This window comes from Camponotus vicinus, unplaced genomic scaffold (genome assembly GCF_025532165.1).
Source record: "Camponotus vicinus isolate PSW18456_S1 unplaced genomic scaffold, iyCamVici1.0 SCAF_8, whole genome shotgun sequence".
Taxonomy (NCBI): domain Eukaryota; kingdom Metazoa; phylum Arthropoda; class Insecta; order Hymenoptera; family Formicidae; genus Camponotus; species Camponotus vicinus.
Window position 1 is genome coordinate 8,951,787 of NW_028141980.1, and position 27,702 is coordinate 8,979,488.

Genomic DNA, 27,702 nt, shown 5'->3' on the forward strand with positions numbered 1-27,702 from the left:
ATATAATGTGCAAACTCGTGGAAAATTTAAAAATAGGATATCATTTTAGGAAAAGAAATAAAAGTGCCCTACTTATTATTTTTAATACAAATATATATATTAATATAATGATTACTTATTTTTCCATGTAACAGTCAGAGATTTAAACATTTTTTTGATCGTAAAAATTGTGCATAAAAATAGCGGTGACAAATTAAGCGCATATACCATCTCTTTAATGTTCCGTTGAGAATAAATGTGTGAACTCTGTTATTTCGTTCCAGATATCATTGTACGATCCCGATTAGACACATACATCGCACACACGTATCCAGAAAAATACAGAGGAAATTTCTATTTACGCGAAAAAGCAGAGATAATGAAAGGTAAATTTTATATATTCTACACATGATATGTGTTTATTAAGTAAAAATAGAGACTTTATTTCTTTTTCTAAAGTGTCTATCGCTTTTGCAACATCTCTCGCGTATAATGTACGCGTCTAACGCACAGAGATTGTAAACGGAGCGCGTAATTACGAGCAATGCCGAGGATCGACTATGCGACCTACGTCGACTATGGGGAAGCCACGTCTATCCGTTGTCCCCGAGACTAGCCAGGATTCGATTAGAGCTTAAGTGGATTATAAACGACGTACTTGCAAATCAGTTCTGCCCGCCAATAATTAACTATCGGGAAGGAGAGTTCGCTTTAAGCCATATACGTCGCGTATACTTCCTCGCTTACGCAAATCTCGTTTTCATTTTACTGCTCGCGCAACGTCACGTGAATGTTGATTGACTTTTTCTTTTTTTTTTTACGGTACAATTAGAGTCGCCGATCAGTGATTATCAATTGAAGCATAACATTTCTGTTTCTTTTTCGAAGTGTCATTACGACTCCGATTGCACGATGTGAAAGAGAAAACCGCGCGAGAATAATTCGAGAGGATCTTTTAAATCTATTATATTTCTTCTCTCTGATACAATGACGCGAATCACAACGTTATTTAAAATGTCACGTATAACGAACCTCTTGCACTCACTCGTTATTCGAGTCAAAGCTTTGTGAAATTAGTCAGATACTCGGTAACATTGCTATACAAAATGTATTAATCATTTAGCTCTTTCTTCGCTCTTACGAAAATGTGTCAAGTACGCTTCACACACGAGCACAGATTAACACAATCAACTTTGCGAAACTATCACAAATTCCTCGATTTCCGCGGAAATCACACACCGGCGTCTTATGAATTATTAATATCATATCACTGATGCTCCACAAAAGTTGTCGTCTCTTTTTTTTTTTGCACAGCGCAATTACGTTTCGTTCGTATCGTATCTAGATTCAGCATTCTCGGGCGCGCAATCTGAATCCCTGCAAAAGTTCGAATAGCGACCGAGGAATTAATTAAGAAAAAAAGTATACGCGTAGATCGTTTCTCGCAAGAACTCGGAATAGAACTGAATCAACTTTTATCTGGGCAGACTATTTTCGCAATGTATCGGTTGTAAGTAGTGTCTACCGGGAAAACGTTTTCTGTTATATTTATTTCAGATTCTAAAATGCATAAATAAGACATTAATCAAAAGAGAGAGAGAGAAGGAGAAGGAATAAATCCAAGAAATAAAAAGTCATAAGGCAGCAACTTCGAACCTCTTGTCGTCTGATATTCACAAGCAGGTACAGATTAGCGCGTCCATCGCATATATTACGCAGAGATGAGAATTAGCTCGGTAATGAAATGTTTTTTTTTTTTTTCGTACCTTCGATAATCTACTCCTTGATCGGTTAGAAACGAGACTCTCCGGACGAGATTAATCAGCTACGGTTTATCCGTGATACGTGACTCCCGCTATTAATTGCTTTCACAATTAACTGCAGCGGCTTCATCTGTTAATTACACGACCGAAATATCGCTGGAATATACAATCGCTTTTACAGCGGCTAGACGCAACCGCGTTGCTGCCAGAAGTACGACGGAAACGTTTATCACATGTACGCGTAACCCGAAACCATTTCCCGTCGTATAAAAGAGAAACAGTCGGCGCCCACATTTTCGTGCTTTTTCCCTTTTTTTTTATTTCAATTTTTTATTTCTCTGAAAATATCTACACGCGACCCGCGAGTTATGCGATATTTAAGAGAAATATATTTCGGATATATTCGAACACATGCGCGGCTTTACTTTGTGGCGTTCTAATGAAACGGGTATTATGTTTATCCCGTAAGCTTATTAACGTTTTTTATTCGACCTTTCCGTGCCGCGCTCATTTTATTCGAGTCACATGATTTCCCCTCGCGCAAAACTCACGGCACTAATAAGCATAAATCATAAAACGCGACGCTCTTTAATCCCGCTTATCGGCTTATTCTTCGATGTTTTACGATACGGCACGTTAATAAATTAATTCGTAAATATGCAATAAGGAGATGTATATACGTGCGACTAGAGATAGACGTGATACACAAAAGGGCTTAATTTAAGGCGATTAAAAGTTAATCAGCGAAAGACGACCTCTCGACGACATCTCGTAGGATTCAACTATCGTAATTTTGGAGAAATCGCTAGCATCGACCCTTAATTATCCAGTCACGGGGTAATCTTAGCGAAAACTTTATTGTAACAAGACTCATTAACACCAATCACCCGAGACTCGCGCGTGCAAAGTTGGTCGTTATATTACACGAAGCGCGATAGATATTTATTCGTAAAGACTATCGTCGTTCGTTTGGCCAAACTCCACGTGCGTTCCTAATATATGCGATCATTAATACACGTAATGGGCTATATCGACGACACACCGAATTACGTTTATTCGTGAGTAATAATGCGCAATACGAGTCACCTGCCTGTGATTAGTTAGGGTTACGCTACGCCGTCGATTAATCGTCGGGCGAAGCTGCGAGCGCGTATGTGTGTGTCGCAATTGATTCGCCTGTACAATGTACGTGAAAATCTCCGAGCATCGGTTTCGCTTGTTCCTTGAGATTTCGGAATTTGGCGTCGGGCAACCGCGAAATCTGCCTGTTGATACGTCGCGTGCGACAGAGATAAACGCATAAAGCGCGTCTCTATAAACAAAATCAATATGCATATCCAGTATCCATCGAGGTTTTCGGATATGACAGTGGGGGAGGATAAAGAACGATACGGCAAATATTGACGGTTCGACATTCCGATTTGTCCTACGCGATCGAGCCGAATCGAATCTCAAAGTCAATTACTCTCTCCCCTCGCTCCTTTTTTTTTCTCGCTCCCACGACACGCTCGCAGACGTTCGAATCTGCTAACGACGCCGGAGATCGTACCTCGTAATTTCAGGACAATCACTTCCATCATTCTAAATTCCACCCCTCCCCCGTTCGCCCTCCGCCCTCCCGCTATTCTCATAGCGTCAGCTCAGAGATCTGTCTCAACCACCCTCTTATTCGCTTCCATCTTCGTCGCTCTCCACCTCCTCACGAGCGACGATTCGGTGTAGGTCGTTGCCGGTAGGTCGTGATCCCCTTGGAGTGTGCCTAGTTCTGTCGCAACGGATCTTGCGATTCGCCACCGCGAACGAGCCATGCCGAATAAAGCCGGATGATCCGCACGAGATCGAACGCGAAATGATAAGGGATTAATAAATAATTCGACGGCACCCGGATGACAGATATATATATACCTTTGATGTATCGTAATGCTATGATTTTTTCCAACAGTTGCAATAATTATTCACGGCTATTCTCTATCGTAATTTCGAAAGATTAAGCTTCTAATTCGTCATCGGTATTTATTTAATATATTTAATTTTCGTAATTTGTAACAAACGGAAAGCTCTCGGGAAAAGGAGACTATCGCGCGCGAGTATTGTAATTCTTTTGAAAAGTTATTACGGTTTTGTATAATTCCAGTCGCAATATTTTCACCGGGCCGTTGCATTAAACGTCGCGTTGCAAAGGGATACCTATATTTTCTGCTTTTAAAAATAGATATAGATAACGCGCGTACTATTCTCGTCGCGCCCTCGAAGCGGAATTTCGTTAATAATGATCGCGAAATTTTTGTCGTGCAAAATTTTCGCATGTTGATCAAATATATAGGAATAAGATTAAAATTATTTTTGTCGCACCGACATTTCTCTATTTGTCGTTTTTCGCATGCGGATTTAGCCTCGGTGGCATTCGCCGTATGACACGTATAAAATATTGGGTTAAGATAAATAAAGTATTTGTATTTACGAATATTTTTATCGGACCCGCGTGCGAGACATTATAATGAATTTGCAGGTGAAACGCTTGTATTTTGCAACTGTTTTTTTTTTGTCAACTTTATTTTTTTGCATCCTCCTACGTTACACTAATTTCTCCCGCAGGAGCGTATTCCGTTATACGTACGGGGAGAAATTTACTTGGTATTCTAAAAAAGTAATATCCATCGCGGGGATTTATATATCCATGCCATTGGTGGCGTACAAAGTTGTTTCTTTATTACGTGCGACAGGATTACGGCTGATCGTCGTGGGAGTCATTTTTCTGAGAGATGGACATTCCGAGCGATCAGCACGTAGAAAATAAACTGAATTAGGTAGCGCTTAATCCACGGCAAGTATTATTCGCGACGACATACGTTGCTCGCGTGGCTATCGTAACTCGCAATTCCGGGAACAATATCTAAAATTAAACGGTGTCCCGGAGCGAGGGCATCGCGAGAGGAGAGACACTCGACGGGAGAGACGGCCGCGACATTACCCGCAAGTTACCCGAGCCATTTCCCTAATAACAATAGCATCGGCTAATGGTAGCTGGTCTTTTTAAATCTCTCGCCGTCGCGAGATTGTCGGGCGATCGCCGGGGATCTCTTTCGAGGACCGGATAGACCAGGAAGAAGCGAAGTAGGGTGAGCGTTCGGTCCTGGAGAGAGGAAATTCGGAGCGTAGAGGCCGAGTTGTCGAAAGAGCGAAAAAGAAAGAGGGGAGGTCGCGCGGGAGCTCTACCAGCGTAGGGTCTCCCCTGCGAAAAGGGCCACCGAGACAAGGAGAGGAAAGAAGAGCCGGCGAGCGGGCGAGAGAGACGGACCGTGGAGAGATTCGCCAAGGTACGAGGAAGCGGCAAAAGCAGAGGTAGAGGTAGAGGTAGAGGCAGAGGCAGAGGCAGAGGCAGCAGCAGTGGCAGCGGCAGTGCCCGGGCATCAGGGCACGGTTACGATGGCGCAAGCGCCGCTGGATGTTCCTGGTGCGGGCTGCGCGACAAAGAGGGCGAGAGGGAGAGAGAGGGAGAGAGTCGCGGAGGGTGCCCGTAGGAAGTTTATCGGCGGCGAGTCGCGGGACGAAACGCGGAGCCGGGGATGCTCGAGGGGCGAAGGCGGGGGAGGTTGGAGGAGGCACGAGCGTACTCCGTACTCCGAGGGTTTCCAGGCAGCAGTCTACGGCCCGGGACAGAGGGACCAGGACCAGCCTCGCGCGAGACAAGGGGAGCGAGAGCCTCGTCTCGTGGAGAGATCGGAGCGTTCTCTCGGCGGGTTCTCTGGCGCGCGCGTTGGTGACCTTGAGCCACGTCGATGCGTGCCGTCACGCTCCGCGACATCGCGACCGCGACCGCGACCGGTGCAGTCGGGAAGAGAGTGCCTCGCGGGCCGCGCGTCCACGCACGGAGATGAGCGGAGGCGCTCGGCCGGGAGCTGCTCCGAGCACGTGCCAGGCGCGCGGAAGGCGCACCAGGCGACACCAGGTGCGCTAATCGTGGACCAATCGCGTGGTAAGAGAGCGATCGCGGGTGATATAGGACGTTGCACCCCGGGAGAAGCGCGATCGCGCGTCGGTGAATCGCGCGAGTGCATCGGGGGATTAGGAATGACGCTGCTGCAGGCCCGCGGCGCGAATGCCGCGCGTTCCAGGACGGTCCCGATGTTCGCGGCCCTCGCACCGCTTCTCATATTCGTCGGCTTTGACGGCGTCGTGCACGGAGTCGCGCGTTCCGCCTTTCATCAAGGTAAATTTGTCAAAGGGACGCCACGAGCCACGACTATCGTGGCACGCGAGTCGCTTTTCGCTCGAGACCGAGAGCCGAGAGCCGAGAGTCGAGAGAGCTCGCCTCTAACGTTCCGCTTTTATTTCATTACGGGCAGAGCGCGTCTCGCGTATCTCGCTGGCAATAATTCAATTTTCCTTAATTATCTACGTCTTTGCCTGTTTGCGACGCAAAGCGACGAGTTTCTCGAGGTTTAAGGAAAATTTTGCCGCGCGTAAAACTTGTAAAACAACGCGCCTTTCACCTTTACGGTCGCGGAAACCGAAACACCTCGCAACCGTAGTGCTCGCTATTGTAGCCGATGCTACGAATTTCAAACCTTCTCTCCGCATTTGCCGTCAATTTTCCATACAAACGGAAACAGACGAGATTTCGCGATCAAGTTTATTGCCGTTTGCTCGCTTCAATTCGCTACCTATCCTTCGCATCTTTGCCGACTCGCGTGTTTTTGAAAGAAAAGCTGTCCCGTTTTACGATATATACGGCGTCTTCCTTTATCGAGGTAAATTTCGTTTCGTTCCAAATCGCGTTTCTCCCTTTCTCTTTGTTTCACGCAAGTTTGTTGATTTTTCGAGTTTTCAAACATAAAATCCCGCACTCGCCGAGAGAAATTTTATAGCTTAAATTTTTATTTTAGAATGCGACGGAATTTTTTCTCATTCGTCTGTTCCCGACTTAAATTGTCGTCATAAACCACGTGACAAGTACGAAAGGTGTAAAAGTTTCTCTTTCGTAATTTTCATAGTCGTATTCATCGCGGTATTTGATGGGCGAAATTTCTTTCTCGCTGTTTTCTCCTGCGTTCTTTGCATCAAATCGATCGAAACAATTTATTAAAATACATATATTGACATTCAAACACTTGACTTTTTTACTGTTTTTGTTTTTACAAAATTGATTTGATTACCATTAAAATTAAAATTTAAATCTCCGGAGCGTGTATCATTTTTAGCGCGCACATATCTCGCTGATGTTTAATGTTTATGTTATTATTCTCTAGTTTATTGTCGAGAGGGAAATATATTCAAAACGTAAATGACGATTATTGCACAAGCAATAATATCAATTGACAAAATGCATGCATCATCCGCGCGATTCTCTCCTGTTATATAGAAATCGCGTGTCTTTCGTTTATGCGATTTATAGCACATATACAAAATTCAGTGACATGGACCCGGTATCTTTCGTGTTGTCGAAATAATCTAAATTATCGACGCAGGTCATTTGGTCACCCTTTCAACAAAAGTTTGGATAGGCAAATCCAATGTCGGGACGAGAGTTATTAGGAGACGGTGCGTCGTAAGGGATTTTGTTCAAGGATTTGCATCGATTTGCTTGCCGGTGGAACTTGGGGAATTAATTGCGTGGCATACCTATAGCTTTAACCGCGGCCAAAGTCGTTAAGTCTACCGTAAGTAGATTTCGCGGTAAAGGTCGTTTCAAGAAGATCATTTTGAAATAATGTCGACTTTTTTTCTTTTTTCAAGTCTCTCTCTTGTTCTCCCTCTTTCTTGCAAGCGCATATACAGGGTGTCCCAGACTTGACGAATCAGCCGTTAATGATAGATTCCTGACATCATTTGGAAACAAAAATCTTAATACTAAAATGTTAAGGAAGGTGTAGTTTCGGCGCTATAAAAGATTAAAGATTACCAATCAGCGCGTTTCGTTCTCCTATGCTCAGGGACATAGCGCGATAATATCGGTATCGATAGAGGGATGAATATAAAGTAAAAAAATAGGATTCTGCAGTGAGCGCGATTGCGTTTTCCATGCGACAGTGGTCAGTAGTTTGGACATTTTCATAAAGTCTTCCTCAACATTTTGGTATTTGAATTTTCGTCTCCAAATGATCTCAGGAATCTATCATTAACGGCTGATTCGTCAAATCTGGGACACCCTGTATGGTACATGAATCGTGCGACGTTTCACGTGTTTCGGATCGCGCGTATACACGGTGATCGAGCCGTAAGAATCAAGTGTACGGTAACGCGTATCGACAAGTGGAAAGTGCGAAGAGATCAATTTTTGACGGGTCATCGATAAACGTCTATCGTTGCTCGCGCGACAGTTTTTCGATGATCCCGCGAGTGAAATCGAGTAAACGCGCTCCGTCTTTTCGCCGCTCCGTCTTCCTTCCTGCTGCTCTCTATCGCGCGTTACCGTCGTTTTACGCTTATCGGCGCACCTTAACGTTCCGCTTGGTTGAATTAACCCGTCTGCGTTCGCGTACCATCCATGTACCAGCACGTATCGCGCAACACGTTGCGTTGAAACGGGGTAAATGTTAACCGTAATAAGTCTGCGAAGAATAAGCGTAACATTTACGACATGTGTCTCGCGTAAATGTGTGCGAAATGTGGATGTACGTATCTGTAAAAATGCGACGAAACGACTTTCCCTATAAAACCGTGTGACGGATGAATAACGACGTTTGCATTGTTAGCGGGGCCAGCGCAAAAGGCGAAATACTAGTGCGAAATTTGTCAAAATTCCAAACACGTTCGTTAGCGTCACCGGGGGACATCGAGTGCTAAAGAAGAGAGAGAGAGAAAGAGAGACGGAGGAAGGGACGGGGGACTGAAAAACGCCGCTGTCGTTAAATTAAATGAAAATCTAACCGGGAGAATCAACTTAACGAACCGTTTAAACGCGTAAGGTCAACTTTTGCGCGAGAGAGAAAAACCCGAAAACGTATCCCCCTCGAGGCGATCGTTCGACTCTTCGTCGTTTAACCATCTTGCTTGCAAAAAGTCATTCCTTGTGGTTACACTTTTTACCGGCGCAAGACGTATCACGTGACACTGCTAACTATACTTTATATAGAGTCCATTTTCACCTTACATTTTCTTTTTTGCATGTTTTATATATCGATGACAAGAGTCTGCTATAATTTCTTTCTCTCCTTCTCTCTCTCTCTCTCTAATATATATTTAATTAATTTTGTCAATTTTTATATACATCATTTATGGCGTGTTTGATATAGTTATATTTTTAAATATGACTCTATGATGATCATTTTAAAAATTATTCTGTCGTATACTTTGTCAATATACATATCTCAAATATCGGCTTAAAAACGACGAAAAATGTGAAATTTTCCATTTCACAAATTTCGAGTTACTGCTGATGAAATGGATTGTGTTTTTAGCATATCGATCGCTCACACGGTGTAATACGAATGTTACATACGAGAAAATATTGTATTTGACATCTCTATTTAATTCACTATCATATTTCAAGTATTATCGTAGTTGGTGGAAACATTTTGAATCAATTAACTGTGAAATAACGATATATTTAATGATGTTTCGCAAAGTAGCGAGATTTCCTTAATACAATTTTGCATTGCGCAGGAATAATTATTAATTTTCCCAATTAAATAAAAAAGCGGAGAGCTTAAATTTTTCCTCCACATTTTTTCTTTATTCATATATGAACTCGTTCTTGATGAATTAATATTGTTATTCCCTCTCGCGATTCATAATTAAGTCCTGCAGTTTATTATACATACATATATATATTAAATATAATATACAATTAGCCGAGGAAACATCATTAAATAAACAATTAAATGATTCTTTTAATATAGCTCGATATATACATATATTTAAATATCACATTTAATTATTTAGAAGCGAGTAAAGATTTCCGATATTATCACATAGTGAAATGTATCGTGTTATCATTAACGCGAATATTTAACTAAACATTTAAAATAATGTTATCAGACGTTGATATTTCGCTTTCTTTAAATATGCAAACCGCGAGTTGTTCGATATCGATTTTATCCGTCCATCTGGCCGGAAAAATTCTCTCGATTCTCAGGGATTGTTTTACGCGAGCTTTATCGCTCGAATTCATTCGTCGCCCACGCAGGCACGCATAGCGGCTGGACGTGGCGCGGTGCGTTCCTTTTTTTTCGCAGTCATCGCCTTGATATACGAGGAAACTTTTTGTCGCTGTATCCGCGCTTTTACGCGAACCGTCACGTGCACTTTAGCGGGCACTTTAGCGCCCAAACTGACACGTGGCTTCTTTATCCCTCTTGAAGGATAATAAATACGTGGAAAATTTCGGTGGAAAATTCGAAATGTAAAACGAACAAGCGAATTGATTGAAGCAAAGAGAATCGAAATGGCGTATTTGCGCGATCGATCGTCTTATTAAAATTCGGGGGAGGAGGAGGGGGACGCCTCTCTCACCGCTGTAAAGACGTAGCCCCTATTTTGAAATTATGTCCCCGAGGAGAAACTCCGATACGCGAGGCTGGTTGGATAGATACGGAGGAGTCGCGCGCGCAGGAAATGGAGATACGACCTAGGAAATCGCACCGAGCACGACCTACTTCGAGAAACAGCCGGAATTCAGGATTCCGTTATTAAGAAAACTTCGACGCCCTCGGCCGGGTATGAATTTTGCAACCGCTGGAACAGGACGACGGAACTGGCGTAGAGAGCAACTGCCAGATCTATTTCCGTCAACGGGCGTCGCGCGTCGTCCCGGCTGCTCGATCGATCGATTATTTTTCTTTTGTAGCGAGCAAAATAATTAAAATTATTGATGCACACCGGGATATTACGGGAATGTGCGCGTCTCTTCGCGGAGACTCGCGGGACAGCGAGATCGCACTTTTACGTGGATGTTTTTTTTTTTTTCGATACCCTGGAGAGAAATTCTATTATCACGTACACAGACACATCTTGCGTAAATATAAAGTATGCGATATAAATAATCTCTTGCGTGGAAAAAATAATCTATGCATGAAAAGTTGGAGCATCGAGTGGCAAAGAGAGCTGATGTAATACTCTGCTGAATGCAAGAGCGAAAGACCTAGTTTCAGCATGCGATTTAAATAATATACGGTTGTTGATAAATTTATTATAGTCGAGGACGAGAATAATTAACGCCATACTACGTAGGATGTACGCGAAACGTTAATTAGCTATACCGCGCGAAACATGCAAAATGCAAAATAATAACGATGAAACGCGGTCGCGACGAGAAAAAAGGAAAATGAAACGTTACAATATCATTATAGTCTAATATTAAAATCTTTCCGAGCGCCGAGTCATGCTGTCTAATTGCATTGATAAAGGTAAACATTCACGGTGCTAATTAACCATTAGGGTAGGTGATCGTAATCCAATTTGATAAATGAGGATGCGAGGTAGTGGAAGCGTTAATCCTTTTTTTTTCCAAAGGCATTGTAAAACGGTACGAGGCAGGGACGAGTCATAGTAATTACGGGTCGTACAGTAAACACGCATAAAGAGTGACGTTTTAGCGGAATATACGGTAATTACGGTGTATTCGAATGCCCAATTATGTTTGGACTCGATAATGTGAACGAGCAAAGCGGTAAAATAAGGCGCGGTTATCATTATCTCCGGCAAATTCTTGTTGCTTTGCATGTAAATTGAATGACATGTTACTTCTTCATTGCGAAATCTAAAATATCTTCTTATATGCATAATGTATTTTTTTGTACGCTCGCGAAAAAACTTTTCGAATGTACGGAGGTTTTTTTCTCGTACGTAAAATAATTTTACAATTTCGTTAATCCATTTTCCGTTCTGTTATTTCGGAGAAACTATTTGCGAAAACAATATCTACTTAAACATTCAGAAAGTTTATCGCGAGTTCATTTCGCGAGAGATAAGCATTTAAACTCATTGTCGCTAATGTCAATTTTCATTAACAGAGAATGCGAACACATATACGCGGCACACATCGAGATTTTCACTTAATGTAATTTACTAAGTTATTTGGCGATATTACTTAAATCTGCAAAGTTCTGAAGTCACGGTGTATATTAATTCTTCGCCTTGTCTTGGTGTAATATTGCCAAGTATAGCATAGAAACGGGTCAACTGATATTAAGATAGATCTAAAGCACTACCATAATTTAGTACTCGAGAGCAACGACGAATTTAGAAACAAACAAGTTTCACGTTTTCGTCTTTAAAATAACAAAAAAGACTTTTTAATAAATTTATTAATTTGAAAGGCTTGTCCCGAAAGAATTGCAACAAAGTCGTAGTGATTTCGTTGTATCGGAAAAAACGAATCTCTCTTTCCCATCCTATCGAAGAGTCAAGTTAATTTCGAAGCCATTGTGACGAATATCCCCGCGAGCATAACGATCAAGAGATTGTTGCACGTCGCCCCCGTACATCTCGGTGTATCGCGAGTAACCTATTCGAAATAAAAAAAAACACACACACACACACGTACGCAAAAAAAAAAAAGAATAGATTCCGTCAATCGAAACGCTCCACAAATCTCGATTGCAATTTTTCTCTCCGTTTCCGCAAAAATCTCGTTTCGCAGTCACGAACAAACAGCGATCGCCCCGATCGGTACATATATTTTCGTTTTGAAGCCGCGCGGTGAGGATACATTTGGGAACGGGATAGGGAGAAAAGTGAGGGGCGAATGGGCATGGGAAGAAAAAAAAATTGGTTCGAGTCTGTTTCGCGCGCGCGGCACAATTTTCCGGTTCGATGTGAGGATCGAACGTGATGCGATGCGATGTTTCGCCCTATGCAACGTTTCGTTTTTCTCTTCTTCTCTCCTCTGTTCCGCCGTCGACGCAACAATCACGGCGCTGACTGATTTGGGTTACATCGCGACAGCAATTCCCGGAGACTCGAAAACGTTCCCGCCGCGATTATAACGATTGTCATCTCCCCTCCTCCCCCGCTACAGAGAGAAATATTTGCATTTATTTGCTCTGTTACGTGTCGCGAATTCTCCGAGTCGATTAATCTCCGGGAATCTTGCCTCCTAGGTCTATATCTATCCGCGTCTTTACATTACACGACTTATATATTATTACAGATGCGTATCTGAGGGATGCGGAGCTCGCCCTTGTGAGAATAACCGCGAAATTAATTTTGCGTCCCGGGAGTTTAGCGAAAACGTTTGAAGGAGCGACCTGAATTACGGCTCATCTTCGGGAGTAACGTTCAAATTAATTTTCCTGTTACCTATCCCGTTACCTAACGCGTTAATAATCTCTCCTCTCTCCACTCGTATACACGGTCCGGTATAATTTTGTTTCTTTTATCAAAAAATTGATACAATATTGATACAATAATAATAGGATTTATTCTCTCGCGAGTTATTCGATATATGTATATACGTATACGTATCGTACCGAGCTGGGATGCATTCCGGAGAGAGAGGAAATGGTACGTCTGAAAATGCAGGGTTTTTCGTAGCAACGTGCTCTTCGCTGCATACGGGGCGAACAATGCGGAAGAGCCGGTTGAGCCGGGAAGAAGTTGAAATACGAGACAGGTGGTCGCCCCTATCAGATGCTCCCGTGCTCTACGGTAAGCCCTCGATGTCTACACCAGGACCCGTCTAATTCCTTCCTGAGAGATTCCCCGATACGTAAGACTCAACCACGCGAACGAGTTAATGGAAAGAACCGTTTCTCTTCGCTTTTTTCGCGTCTCCCTCAAACTCGCTCGCGCGCGAAATTCATATTTGTTTATTCCTTTGCGTTAATATTGCATAATCTCTGTATTGTTTGCGTCGCGAGAAAAAGATCATACAACTCGTTTAATTTCATATTAAGAGATCTCTCGTCGCGAGCCGGCGAAAAGGAAAGATTATCCTGCGAGACAAAAGGATTTCTCGTTAGATAGCCTCTCTAACCGTTTCGCTAAACTCTCGTGACATTTCGGGCTTAAAATCCCGTCGGGCCGCTTGTCACTTCACCGTCGCTGTCTACGTCGCTCTGTTTTCGCTTCCCGTTTCCTCCGGTCGTCACACATTCCATTTCGGTAATTGAGAAACCTCCGAGTAACCCCTCGTTCCCTCCTCCCGCGAATTTTCCTACCCGGATTTGCGTTCGTTTCGACTTTCATAATGTATCGTCGCGATGCTCCAGCTTTTCCTTTAATTGTTCGCCGCTCCTTGATTCCTTCGCTCCTTTGCCGAAAGGGACTCGTAAAGTTAAGACGTCTCGAAATGTGTGACGAGTCGCTCTCGCGTAGCGACGTAAACGGAGGACTTTCCTTTATTACGTCGCTACGTGATCGTACGAGGCGAACTTCGCTGATACTCGGCGTAATTGATTTTGCTTTGCAAGCGCAAAGGTAATTTACCGGTAACTCGCTTTTCGCTCTCTAAACGTAACAGACGTTGCGACAAAATCATCGCCTTTAACGGCGGATCGAGGGAAAACTGTACGCGGATATGTTTGTTCGATTTCAAGAGCGCGTTTTTTTTTTTTTTCTTTTTCCTTAGCGTATATCCCGTATATATTCCGAAGGAGAAGGAAGTCACTTTGAAGATGACAGCATACGTATTACGTTCCTTCCTTGTGCAACCGCGACGTGTTGCCACGACACGGTATCCAGCGCATCCATAAGCGCACCGGGGATCTTGATTTACCAAAGCGCGGCGACGCGCGACGTAAATTTCTCCCGTCGCTTAATCCGCGTCCGGACGTATAAGAATTTATTTCCGCCTACCGATCTATATTCCGCGCGCCGGATTTCTATATGGCATCTTCCTGATATATCGAAGCATCCACCGTATCAATAACCGGCGTGTCGGAATTATGAGTTCCGCTAGCGCGCAATCTTTCAATCTCTCAGACATAAATCGCGACACTTGTATTTTCTTTTTTTCCTATAATCTTCCCTACGTGGATTTTCCCTCTTCTTCTCTCTCTCTCTCTCTCTTTCTCTTTCTCTCTGGTAACGCTAGGAAAAATAATTAACAATACGATAGGGTGGGAGATTTTTGCAGAGATACGTCGATTTATAACGAATATTTGCACGGCTGTCGCGCTCGATGAAATACGGCGATTCTCCACCTTCAAACGAACGGAACGTAATCTACTGTTTAAAAAGTCGAGCGTCTCCTGATTTACACGCTCGTTGCTGTATCCCCTTGGGAGGTGGGTACAAGGACCGCGCTTCACGTCCTCGCGCTCGCGCTCGCCCTCGCGCGGGAAGATTTGCGACGGGAGAAACTTTCCCGGGGAAAAGATTAAGGTGCTGGCACATCCACTCCTCCATATCTTTAAACTCACTCGTCGCTCTCCTCGGCCTTTACAGCCTCTTAAAAAGATACTTTCCGAATACTGGCGCGCCCGGCCAAAACTTTGTGATTAAACTTTTAGGTGAATCTAAAATTAATTACTCCGACCGAACTTATTTTTAACGTAATTAAGTGCAGGGAGCGTAAAAAGACTAGAGTTTTGCGTTGTGGATGGGATCGATCCCACTGTCTCTCCCTCAGCCAGGTCATTCCCACGAAAACATTAATATTACAAAGTCGCGTTATCAACCGCCGGATAAATATGTAATTTTCATAATGTAAATTTATTTATAGGAATATTTTAGCGAATGGTGTCTTACCCTAATCTCTCCTCGAGCAGCGACCGATTATTTTTCACGAGATACCGTCTTTTTACGCGCCGGTTATACGCAAATATACTTTTCTTCCTTTTAATGCGTATTTTATGGCACGCATTTTCGAGTTACACGATTTTGCTTTCTATTCGATAGTTGTCGAGCATTTTATATTCGCTCGTATGAACGTATTTGCTGTTAATGCGCACCCGTTCGAAATGGTACATACACGACGCGCGAATCTAGTCCATTTGTCGAGTTCACGTTTTCTCATCTTCAAACTATGCACCGTATCCGATAATTCATCGAATCGAACGTACGTCAAACGAAATATTTCCTATAATTTTTGCCGATTAATTTAGATGTGGCGCGGCGTAAAATGAACGACGGAAAATTGTTCCGCGAGTTTATCCACCTACGCGAGAGAGTATTTTTTTACCCGTTAAAATTTACGATGGCAAGACCGCGATATTTGCACGGTCAATGCGCGCGCGTTAAACTTTGTATTCAAAAATAGATTAAAAAGGAAAATGGCTTTAAATAATTTTATCAATCTCGCGCGACAAGATATACTACGATATAAAATTTCGAATAGAATAGATGGCGAATCTCTCATTAAATCGCCGCACGATTGGTAACAAGGGCCATCTCGCTACACATACCACGCTGCGACGTTTGTCGTCGATTTTATCGGTCTTTTGTTCGCGTGTAAATCAGTATGAAATATAGTAATGGTCCGCTAGAGTACCATACTCGAGTACGGTGGGTCGAGTGGAACAGCTTTTTATGCACGCCAACACGGGAGGGATGGGTGATTTTGATTTAAAATCCGTGAGACGCGCTCCTGCATATAAGTCGAACGTTTGTATTGAATATCTGGAAAATATCAAATTAATCGCATTCATGTCGTACATGAAATAAATCTGTCTACTTGTTTTATGGTTTGACACTCTTTCGTTGCTAAAACGTTCTAAAATCTTTCATATCACTTTTATCATATTAAATTTTCTATACATTTGTGATTTATATTGAATTTTAACTTTTCGATATAAAAATAGTTTTATATATTATTAATGATTTAACTACAAGACGAGATGAAAACAATAAAAAAAAATTATTCGAGAATAAAAAAGGAAATGAATCTGTTTCATTTTATATACAAAATTCCGTCTTTGGAAAAATAGAAATATTCGAATTTGAAAGTTAATTATAATTAATATTAATTATAATTTTTTCTCTATATTAAATTTCTATAACTTTTAATAATATTACTATGCTATGAAATAATAAATAAGAATAATAAAGTACATCTTAATACTTTACATATATTTTAATTACTTTCCATTATTTTATTTTAAATAGAATATTGAAATTTTCAATCTTTATTTTAATACGAGATATCGTACTAAAAGTATGATTTTCCGAAACAATTTCGCAATTCAAAATCACTCAAATTTCAAAATGACAGACGATATTAATTTTTCAATTTCCAAAATGAATTTTCAGAATCGAAAATCAAGTTTTGCACGAAAAAGCTTTGTTCTACATTTTCGGTTTTTTTTCTTGTCGACGTAAAATCAATCAATCATCACTTTTTCTGTTGTACCGCAAACGACAAATCATGTTGTACAAATTTGATATCCGCGACACTTTCTTTGATGTTGATCAGAATCACAGAATCTAACAGCTCGCAAAAAGAGAGAAAGGGAGAAGGAGGCAAAGAAGCGGTAATAAATTACTTAAATAATGGTGATAATTTAAATCGGATTATTTTCGTCGAGCAGAGACACGGGAAGATTATCCGAGAGAGAGGAGAAGTGAATTGGAGGAGAGTTCTCTGTGCATGCGCGAGCGTTTGAAATTGAAGGGCCGACACTTTTCGACATATCCACTGACTCAAATGTAAATAGATATGGCGTTCGGCTCAAGTGTGCATCGTGAGTGCGCTTAAAGTGCGCTTCAGTAGTCAAGACTCTCAATTCTTCAATCGCTGTTCCCTCGCACTCGCGTTTTTTTCCCCGTTTTAGCGTTTCGATGGATACGTCGCGCGGCGCATATTTCGATTTCCATCGAAATATATCCACCTCATGAATCGCAAAATCGATTCGTACGACTATAATATGCAAATGATATCGAAAACTATCGTGCAATTTTTATCATTCAATTTATCCCATCCCCAAAGTATATATTTAGACGGAATATGCGCAACGATAAATTCTCTAATGATACTTGCCATAATAAAAGCGATACGTGAAAACGTGACGTTTCTTTTTAAACACGCGCAGAGATGAAAATTGTATTCATCGGTGTTGTTTTGATTGAAAGCTTGTACAAATTCCAAACGTAAAATATCATCAGTGTTAGTGAAACTCGAACGCCGTTGCGGAGAGTCGATTTTTCAAATATGATCGTGTTCAATGGATTTGACCATCCTACCACCGGATCGTTGAATTGACAGCGTTTTTCCGAGTTTTTGAACATGAATGACACGCGCGCGGAATAATATGCACGCGGTGGAACGCGTCAGAATCGAATTTCAAATTCGCTTTCTTGCTTCCTCTTCGCGTTCCGTTCTCGTCTCTCGTCTATCGCGTCGAAATGCCAGAACTCGGCAAATGGCGTTTCCCCGGGCTCCGACTGTTTCCCGCGAGGAAATATACACACGCCCCCGCTCGGCGCAAATGCGTTTGCGTTCGATACATTCTCCGCGAAAAATATTACGTTTTGCCGAAAAGTTGGGCAATTTCAGCGGCGGTGGTAGTTATAGGGGAATTTTATTTGGCCGAGGCCGCGGACTTATTCGGAGGCATCGAGAACCACCCCCGCGAAACGTTCTGTTCCGCGCGCATATCTGCCGTCGTACCGCCTCAAACTTTGCTAATTTCTTGAAACTCGGAAACTTTCGCAGAGGTTACTCGATACTCTTAATTCACTTCCACGAGTTTAAACATCCCCTCGCATTTAACCGCAGTACGACGTAGCAATTCAATAAACAAGTTTCAACGCGGTACAAGCGCGTTCTCTCTATCCTTTGATTCCTCGCGCTTCCGCGCTCACGCTCATGACTCGCGCTCGTTTCAGCCACGTTCGAGGATTAATTAAGTACGGATCTCGATGCACGTCGACATCGTTAGCGAGCAGATTACATCGGCGCTTGTACGAGCCATAGTTTCGCGAAAGGCAAGAAAGACAAACCGCGCTTTGTCGGTGTTTAACCAACATTCCATTCACCGCGCGCTCGGAAAAATAGAGATTAAATCGTCAAAAAAATATTTGTTTTGTATTACCTTTTTATTACGCGCGCTATAAAACTTGGTCGTACACGGTTTTGATTTGACGCGCCGCTAATTCGTTCCGTTCGATCAAATTTGACGACGTCGATAGTCGTTAATACATCGCATAATTGCAGCCGCGGATAATCGAAAATTAATTGCTAATAATTGCGAATAATGGAAAATCTATCAAGCGGAACTCGAGCGCGGATTGTATCCGGATTTCTAATCTCTACAAGAAAATATCGAGGGTACTCCACTCGCGAACACCGCCAATTCGCTTGATAATTCAATCGAGAACTTAACTAGCCTATAATTACCAGCTTTTTGTTTACGAATGTCGCTTTCCCTCGAGGGAGAGAACGACCTCGAAACTTTGCTCGGATACAAAGAGATCAGTTGACTGAAAGTTCCAGTTTTCAGTGTTTTCAGTTTTGTCGTGCTTCATTGTTCCAGTGTCGCTTCTCCAATTTTACAAATTCTCCGAAATATTCTAACGTGAAGAATAAATTTTAAGATAACGACTCGTTAATTTTAACACTTTAGCGTGAATCATTATTCATCGCTGAGAGAAAAATTTTTACTTTTTTTAATATTTCGAGAATTATCAGACTATCAATTTATATTTCAAAGTGATTAAATTTATAATTAGGAAAGTTAAACATTCGTTTGAAATTCTATAAAATTAATTGTAGATAAAAGAACAAAAATGTAGAATAAATTTTTTTCCTACTTAAAACTTTGAAATGAAAATCAGTTATAAAAATTAAGGAATTAATAATATTTTCTATTTATCTTTAACTGATATATCTTTTATATAGAGCGATAAATTCCTCTCAAACGCAATGGCTCTCTATCAAAATACACATAGATATATATTCTATTTAGGAAAATAAATATTTTGATATTTTAAGATACCTTTCTTTTAATGATTTACAACTAATTCATTCAAACAACTTTATTTATTTTACATTAAGTTTTTAAATGTACAATTTTTTTCTGTTCTTCTTTCCTTTACTGCAATAATATTGAATAATAAAAATCGCAAAGTAGTTTGAAATTATCCAAGTTGGAAAAGACATATTAGTCTAATTAAAAAAATTAATAAAAATATATTTTTCCGAAAACGAAGTCTCGCATGAAAATGTTTTAATCCACTTTCGCGCGATTTTTTTCATATAGAATCGTCACGTTTCCGCGATTGCATCAGCAAGGGATTATCCTATATATTCGATTTGTAAATTGATCGTTTAGAGGAGGATTTAATTATTCGATTTTGCGCATTCGATTTTGCGGCGGTTTTATAACGGGCCATGTTCCACGGAAACCGAGAGAAACTTGGAACGTCGAGGAGAACCTGTTGCGAACGCAACCAGGCTACTCGACGCGTGTACATACATATGATGCCATATACATGGCATATCGAACTAGTGTGCTGTTCTAGATGCGGAGCCGTTGTTGACGTTCTGACACAGGTTATTACAGGGAGATGCGCGATTATCTCAGTATTTTCCTGTCAGGTCAATTCGCCGGATTTCACTCTTGCTCGCTCGCCTTTACGGTTGCATCAAAAACATTTCGTTTGTTTTCAAAAAACTAGAATTTTAAATTACATATAATGCTCTCGTAATACTCCTGTTGAGCACGGAAAAAATGTTATAGTAAAAATTACGTAACTTTTGTAATCGTGGAACATACTAAAGGAAAAAAAAATCACGATAGTTTTATTTAATAATATACATATTTTATAAAAAAAGTGCTATAATTATTCAAACATTTTAATGCATAATCGTTAACAGATAATAAAACAAATATACATAATTTACAATTTTTAGTAATAAACATCTCGTCATGTTCCACTTTTACAATAAATGTTAAAAAAAATTTATTTTTTACGTAATGTATGCTATGAAAAATATATATTTTCCCCATTAAATTGCAGTTGGATTTATGCAAACGGCGTAAGATTCCTTTCGTGGAGAGAGGAATTGCTCGTTTTCTAGTGAACCGATATCAAAAAGCTTAGCGCATCGCAATCCCTGCGAGCGTCTTTTTATTAGCCAGAAGCACGCCGGAGATTATATCTTTCGGAGAGATGAATCTAATCTCTGAGCGGAGTAGTCGAAGAGCGAGTTGCTTGGGAATTGGCATAATAATCGGAAGTTCCATCCAAGTTCTATCAAACTATACACGCGCGTGCGCACATTATCCGCTCCGCAATCCTGCTTATATATATATATATATATATATATATATATATATATATATATATATATCTGTATATCGATATATCGTTGTTCAGAAACTAGGAGTATGACTATCAATTGTTGATTATCCTTCGTTCACGGATGTGTCGCTGTTAAACTATAGTTACACATCACGATTGTATAGATAATTCGTCAGCTGTCTTACGATCCTATCTAGTAGACAGATGTTAACACTAACATGTTCCATTGAAATAATTGCGACAGACGTAGAAAGAAAGAGAGAAAGATGAATAGATAATTTATTTCCTTTTAATTTAGATTATTTTATTTTTTATTCCTTCTCTTTAATTATTCATTTTTATACGCGATTTATTAATGTAAGAGAAAGAATGAGATTGCTTGAATTCGACTTTCTCGAAAAACTAAAGAAAAGATTTCATTTCACATTTTCGATTCGCCTCTTCATGTAAAATCATCCGCTATCATCCATAATAGAAGCATCGTATATACATGCCATAACATATGAGCGAAAGTAAAAATTTGCTACATGTATATATACCCAGTTGGGGAAGAATTCCCCTCGCGTGCCCGTTCCGCTTAAGAGAATTTCATATTTAGAGCCGTCTGCCTTCGCGGTATATTCAGAGATTGGAATATTCCTGAGATGTCTGAAGTTTCACGAGAAGTTTATACGCGTACTTGAACATGCGCATATACATACATATACCGAGACACGCGAGAGATTTATACTTCTTGCGTTCCTCATTAGCTCGGAAATCACTGTGCGACGTTTAATAATAAGTTTCATTGCACACATTACACCAGTTGAATCGCAGATATTTCCCAGCGATTTATATAATAAGTCACGTTGTTTGCAGTTTCACGATACCTTCCTATTAGTCACGTGCGCGTTTAAATATTCAGATGTGCCATTCTTTTCAAGAAATTATACATTTTTCTCTACACTTGCAGCAAACGCGACAAATTTCATCAATTAATCAATTTCATTATTAATCGCTAAGAATTAATATATATTCTCCTGGGCAAAATTAACGCATAATTTTCTTTACACTTTTTCTTTAAAATATTTAAATTTAAATATTTAAATTCTAATATTTAAATTTTAACGAAAAACTTTAAAGCAAAAGTGAAAAAAAAATTATACGTTAATTTTGCCCAGGAGTATATGTATATATCGAAAGCATCGAAGAAACTTGCGCCGCGATTTTCCGCAAATCGCGATAGAATTGCATTTGCATGTTCCCTGTTTCTCAAACACACATAGCATTCCGGGTTTAGAAGTTTGTGATTTCCGTGAGAATACGCGGCCGCTACCGTGCTTCGCGAACAAATCGATCGAGGTCGGAGGAATAAAGAAATTGTTAAAAGGTGATTTCCTTTCGCCACATACCGGAAACTGGCCATCGAGGCGTGGAGAAAGTGAACGTATCAAAAATCGCATATACTCGTACAGACACGTATCAAAACTTCGTCATCCTCTCTTCCTCCCTCTTTTTCTTTCTCTCTCTCTCGTATCAATATATATTTATATCGAAATACACGTTGTGCTTGGAATTTGATTTCGACGCTGCTGTCGGTATCCGTTTGAGGCGAGAAAATGATTGCGCGCGGTACGCGACGACCGTATTGATTCTTTGACTTTACTTTGAAATACTCGAGATAAGAAATGATGTAAGAGAAAGAAGACGAGAGAAAGAGAGAGACAGGGAAACAGAGAGGGAGAGAGCGAAGGCGAGAAAATTGCAGAATGTCGAGGATGATTGATTATTTTCTCTCGGTTATCGGTGCTAGCGGAAAGCAGAGTATTATACATATATATATAACGGGAGTGCGTTATTATTCAAGTCACAGTATACTTTCACGCAAAGGTGTCAAAGATGTTATCATTATTAACGTGATAGATGCGTGATAAATGTGTTTTTGTTTCACGCGCGAATATAATATACTTTCCGCGAAACTCGCACCGAAAACTCGCTCCAGAAAACACAAGTTATTCTTGCTCCGCGAATCGTATCGCAAAGTCGCAAAGTTGAGAAAGAAAGTGGCAAGTAAATTACCTGTAATAAAAATGCAAAGAATGTCCGGCCGTTGATTGCCTTGAATATCTCGGATAGGGCAGGGTACAATTTAATTTTCAAACTCACCACGGTAGAATGCGTCTCCGTTTTGAAGAACAAAACTGAAACATAAATATGCGGAAATGATACTTATTAGCTAGAGTCGGAAAATGTTTGGCGACGCATTTCATTAAATAGTGGCCCGCAAACAAATTTATTACTTTAACTAATTAATTTTACTTTTGTTATGCATATGTTTATTACTCTCTCGATCGTCTTTCTCTCCTTTCCTATTTTTTCATTTCTTTTTTTCTCCTCTTTGTGTATTTTTTACTTTGTTGCAAACTGTTGCAACCCCCCCTTTTTTACATTCTTTCATTATAATATTTTATTAAAAAATCCTCTTTTTATAATATTGTATATTCTTTTCTAAGGAATTATACATTTTCTCAGAAAAATAAAAAACTGATACAATAACCAAAATTAAATCGCGTTGACGCGTTATAAGGCGGAATATTTTAGGATAACACGAACAATAAGAAACTTCGAGTTTCTTCTTCCTCCCGCTACATTCTCTCGACTCATCTATCCTTCCATGTCTTTTGGAGAATTTAGGTCGTTCATTCGGTACAAAAGAGTGTGAATTTCTACACCGACGTTGCGCGGCCCTCTCCTTTTCTTTCCTTTTTATGGCGACGGGGAAACTGCTGCTACTGTTCTAATCTGGCAGCTCGTTTCATTTCCCCGGCGATTTGTCCCGCGATGTCATCTCAGAAACATTAAATCCATAGAAGGGCAATTTGGATATTGTCTATTGTAAGTCGGATGTAGCTTTTGCTGGTCAAATAGAAGAAAAGGAAGTCGAAACGAAATACAGCGGATATGTAGAATAAAGGCGATTGTACGTAGCAATTTAAATTTGAATGTTACTCGCTTTCCGTTTCCGCCCCTTTTCATTTCTTTTTTTTCTAAAGATTATATTTTTTTTGCGTGTGCTATTTTGCGCATGAGACCGCGTTAAGGCAAACGATAAAGCAAATATTTTTAAAGATATCTATTCTAAACAAAGATCAAATTGAATTAATTATAAAAATAATAATTAAAACTACGTGTTGACACGAACGATAAATCAAACGTTATGAGGAAGGCTTGTTTAGGGCCAAAAAATCGCCGGTGATATTGCGTGTTTTAATAAATCTATAATTTAAAAAAAAATCATTACTAAACATACATACAAACGTTTCAATCCTTTTCGGAAAATAGTCGGAAAATAAAATTGTTGACTTGTACAGTATCTTTCCCGTTTGTGTTGCTTTATATTTTTAATTATTTTGTCTTAATAACTTTTATGTTGTTCAATTAAATCAGCATTGTCACAAATGAAAAGGGTCTGAAAAGGACCGAAACGTTTGTATGTTTAATAATGATTTTTTTTAAATTATAGATTTGTTAAAACACGCAATATCACCTACGATTTTTTGGTTCCTTGTAGTATTTGAGATATCTATTCTCTCGCAGCGATAAAAATTGTTTATTTATCGAGTATTCGTAACGTGTAAAATAAAAAGCTCGCTCAATGTTATCTCTCGAACGAGAATTTCACGTACGAAGCCATTCCCGAAGTTGGTTGACGCTTCGACTAAGTTTACCACCGCGCAACTTTGAACCACTTGACATTATCTGTTTAGGGACGTCATAATCCACCAACAGGCGTGAATAAGCATGCGATAATTAGCTACCCTTGATAGTGCTTAAGAAACTTTGCGACATGCACTTATTACCGTCCCGGTGGCACGGCCCGTTGAAATATTTTCAAAGGAAATTTCACTGTCAATGTAATGAATGGGAGTGACGATGAAATTTCCGCCTTCTCTCCAATATTTTTCCATTAATCTCTCCTCGTCGGTGGATGGACTAAAAAATAGTGGCACGTAATGCGGCATTAAATTATTATTACTCGTTATGAGTTCAACAGAGGCTATCGTCGCGCAATCGCAAGTATGTAGAGAATGTAGAGATATATTTAGAAATATATGTAAATCTTTGAAATGTTACTTGACGAAGGATTCACCGCAACGACGACCCAATTCTCCTTATGATCCCATTTTAAATGAAACGACGAAACGTGAATACTATTTCAGTGAAAACTCAATGTTTCAGATTCAACGAACACTGCCACAGGCCCGATTTTCGTAGCACCAGTTGGAAATCAAACTGCCGCGATTGGCCGCGAGGTCGTCTTTTCCTGCAGCGTTCGCAACATTAGCATTCGCAAGTACAAGGTAATGACATCGGAAATGGTAAGCACGAATAAAAGAGCTACGCGGATTAAAATGCGCACGCATTTTCCGTGCATTTGGTGGCACTTTATTCCGTAATGGGATTTTGCGGGCGTCGCGAGTGAATCGCATTTCGAAGACTGTTTTTATTCTTTCCCAACGTTTTTCCCGTCGCGCTAAAAACTCCCACCGTCATGATTTACGGCTGGATCCTATCGATGTAAACTGATATTAAGACGCTTGTGCCAGCTTCGACGGAATGATCCAGATTTCCGTCGCGATGGAAAAGGTACAAGCCGAGGAACAACGATGTGACAAAACGCAATGTAACAAATGTCGACTGATATCGCAAACGTAAGGTCACGTAACGTTCGCTGGAGACGTGCTACGTGGCAAAATTGAATTGCCACGAGTGAAAAATTCACCATAAAAGTAGTATCTCTTTTTGTTCCTCCGCGCGCGCGCTTAATCTTCATATCGCGTCACTCCTCTCCATCAAGAGCAAAACGAAATAAAGCCAACAGAAGTAAAACAAATCGTGGTTAGATCGAGTTGCGTCCGCTGGTCAAACTAATCTCGGAGCTAAACCCAAATTCAGAAGCGAAAAAAAAAGTTTTTCCCTCGCCCTAACAAGACAGCATAGCCTTTTTCTCTTCCATTCTACTTTTTATTTTTTTCCCCTCTTGTTGTTAGTTTAATTTATATATATTATACCCTTATATTATACCCTTTAATTATACTTGTTATCGTTTTCCATCTGCATTTTCTTTTTTGTATACTTTTCATCTTTCAGAGGGAAGACGGCCCTTTTAGAATTTAATAAAACATCGTTATCAGTGCCAGGAAGCGATAGAAGCTTATTCGCGTTGCGTTACCGGGCTTTGCAGGTTGGATGGCTACGTAACTCGGACCAGACAATCCTCTCGATCCATACCCGGATCGTGACGCATAATGCGCGTATCTCGGTCTCCTACGAGAGCGGCGGAAGTTCCGGGTCCGGCGGAGCATCCGGCGGCACTTTCGGAGTGACGGGGAGCAGCCAAGCCACGGAGGAAGTCGTCAACGGCACGTGGCGTCTGCACATTCGTCAGTTGAAGGAGACCGACAGAGGTTGTTATATGTGCCAGATCAACACCAGCCCGATGATATCCGAGCTCGGTTGTCTCGATATACACGGTAAGTTCGGTTATCTTGTCTCCCATGTATCGAGCTAACAAGGTTGCGCAGAATATAATTGATCGATCGATAATTTAAGATTATCTGAGATGCAGCTTGCGCGGTTCTTAAGAAAATTCCCTTCCGAATATTCCTCGGTTCTAACGATAATCGCATTGCTTACGTATAGAGACATAATGCTCCTTATCTTTTTCCTCGCAAAAAAAAACTGATTCTAATTATGCTGGTTATTACAGACATCAAAGATAACGTTGAACGCCGCAAAGTTGAACGCCGAAATGTAATGCATAACATAACGTTTACTTAATATTTATTTAAAGAACATGCAAATCGATACGCGGAAGAGGAGGAGAAGGAGCGTCCCATATGCAAAGCTCTTTGAGTTTGGCGGAACGAAGGAACAAACGGAAACGCGTATATGCTAACGTACAAAAGATCTCCCCGCCGTAAAATTATCTCCCTCGTCCCGAACATTCCGCTTAAGTATACCTATTCTTGCTCCCTGCGCTCTATATCCTTTTTCTCTCTTGCCTTTACCGTAAATACTTCCTCGAAGATAGTCGTTCTTTCAAAGACCAAGTCCAACAAAGTGCTGGTTTTACATAATGACTTTCATAAAGTACTCGTACGAGAAAGAGAGAGGGAGAGGGACGAGATATTCTGTCGCATATTCTTGAGAGATGGCAGCTGGACCATCATGTATTTATCGTTATGAACGTTTGCCGCCAGTGCCGCCCGATATCGTTTACGGAGATACCAGCGCCGACCTGGCAGTAGCCGAGGGCGACAACGCGACTTTGAGCTGTCGCGCGACGGGACATCCGCCTCCGAGAGTGTCCTGGCGGAGAGAGGACGGGGACCCCATCGTCATAAGGGCTTCTACAGTCGGTAAGAACTTTGATTAAGACCAAGCGAACAATTAAAATTGCGATTCTTTTTATTTATATGTATCATTGAGAAAAAAATCTGGTTGAATTCATTAAAAATCTGATAGATTCAATCAGTATATCTATTGGAAAATGGACGAATCAGAATTTCTTTAGGAATTACCAGAGTATGATTAATTTCTTCCTGTTAAATTTATCAAATTTTCTTGGTATAATAATATAATGAATAATATAATAATATAATAATATAAATAATATAAATAATAATATAATAATATAATATAATAATATAATGTAATAATAAAATAATATAAATGATATAATAATATAATAATAAATTTACAAAAAAATGGCATCATTCTGTCCATGTTTAGTTAATATAACAACAAGTTTTATAGATCCAACTAGAGAATATTAAAGTCTATTAAACGTTCT

At 40.5% G+C, this 27,702-nt stretch overlaps 1 protein-coding gene across 2 annotated transcripts in view; it reads left to right on the forward strand.

The window, feature by feature from the left end:
* Positions 1-288: 288 nt before the first annotated feature.
* LOC145975710 (lachesin) overlaps positions 289-27,702 on the forward strand; it is a 32,052-nt gene continuing 4,638 nt past the window's right edge. Inside the window, exons 1-4 of one of the 2 annotated variants that reach the window (XM_083106376.1) lie at positions 289-365; positions 25,086-25,207; positions 26,092-26,380; positions 27,110-27,268. In XM_083106376.1, coding sequence (XP_082962502.1) covers positions 359-365; positions 25,086-25,207; positions 26,092-26,380; positions 27,110-27,268 — 577 coding nt within the window. In that variant the 5' untranslated portion in view covers positions 289-358. Of the gene's footprint in view, positions 366-5,678; positions 5,953-25,085; positions 25,208-26,091; positions 26,381-27,109; positions 27,269-27,702 lie in introns of those variants that run through there. The other variant, XM_083106375.1, reaches the window with a different exon arrangement.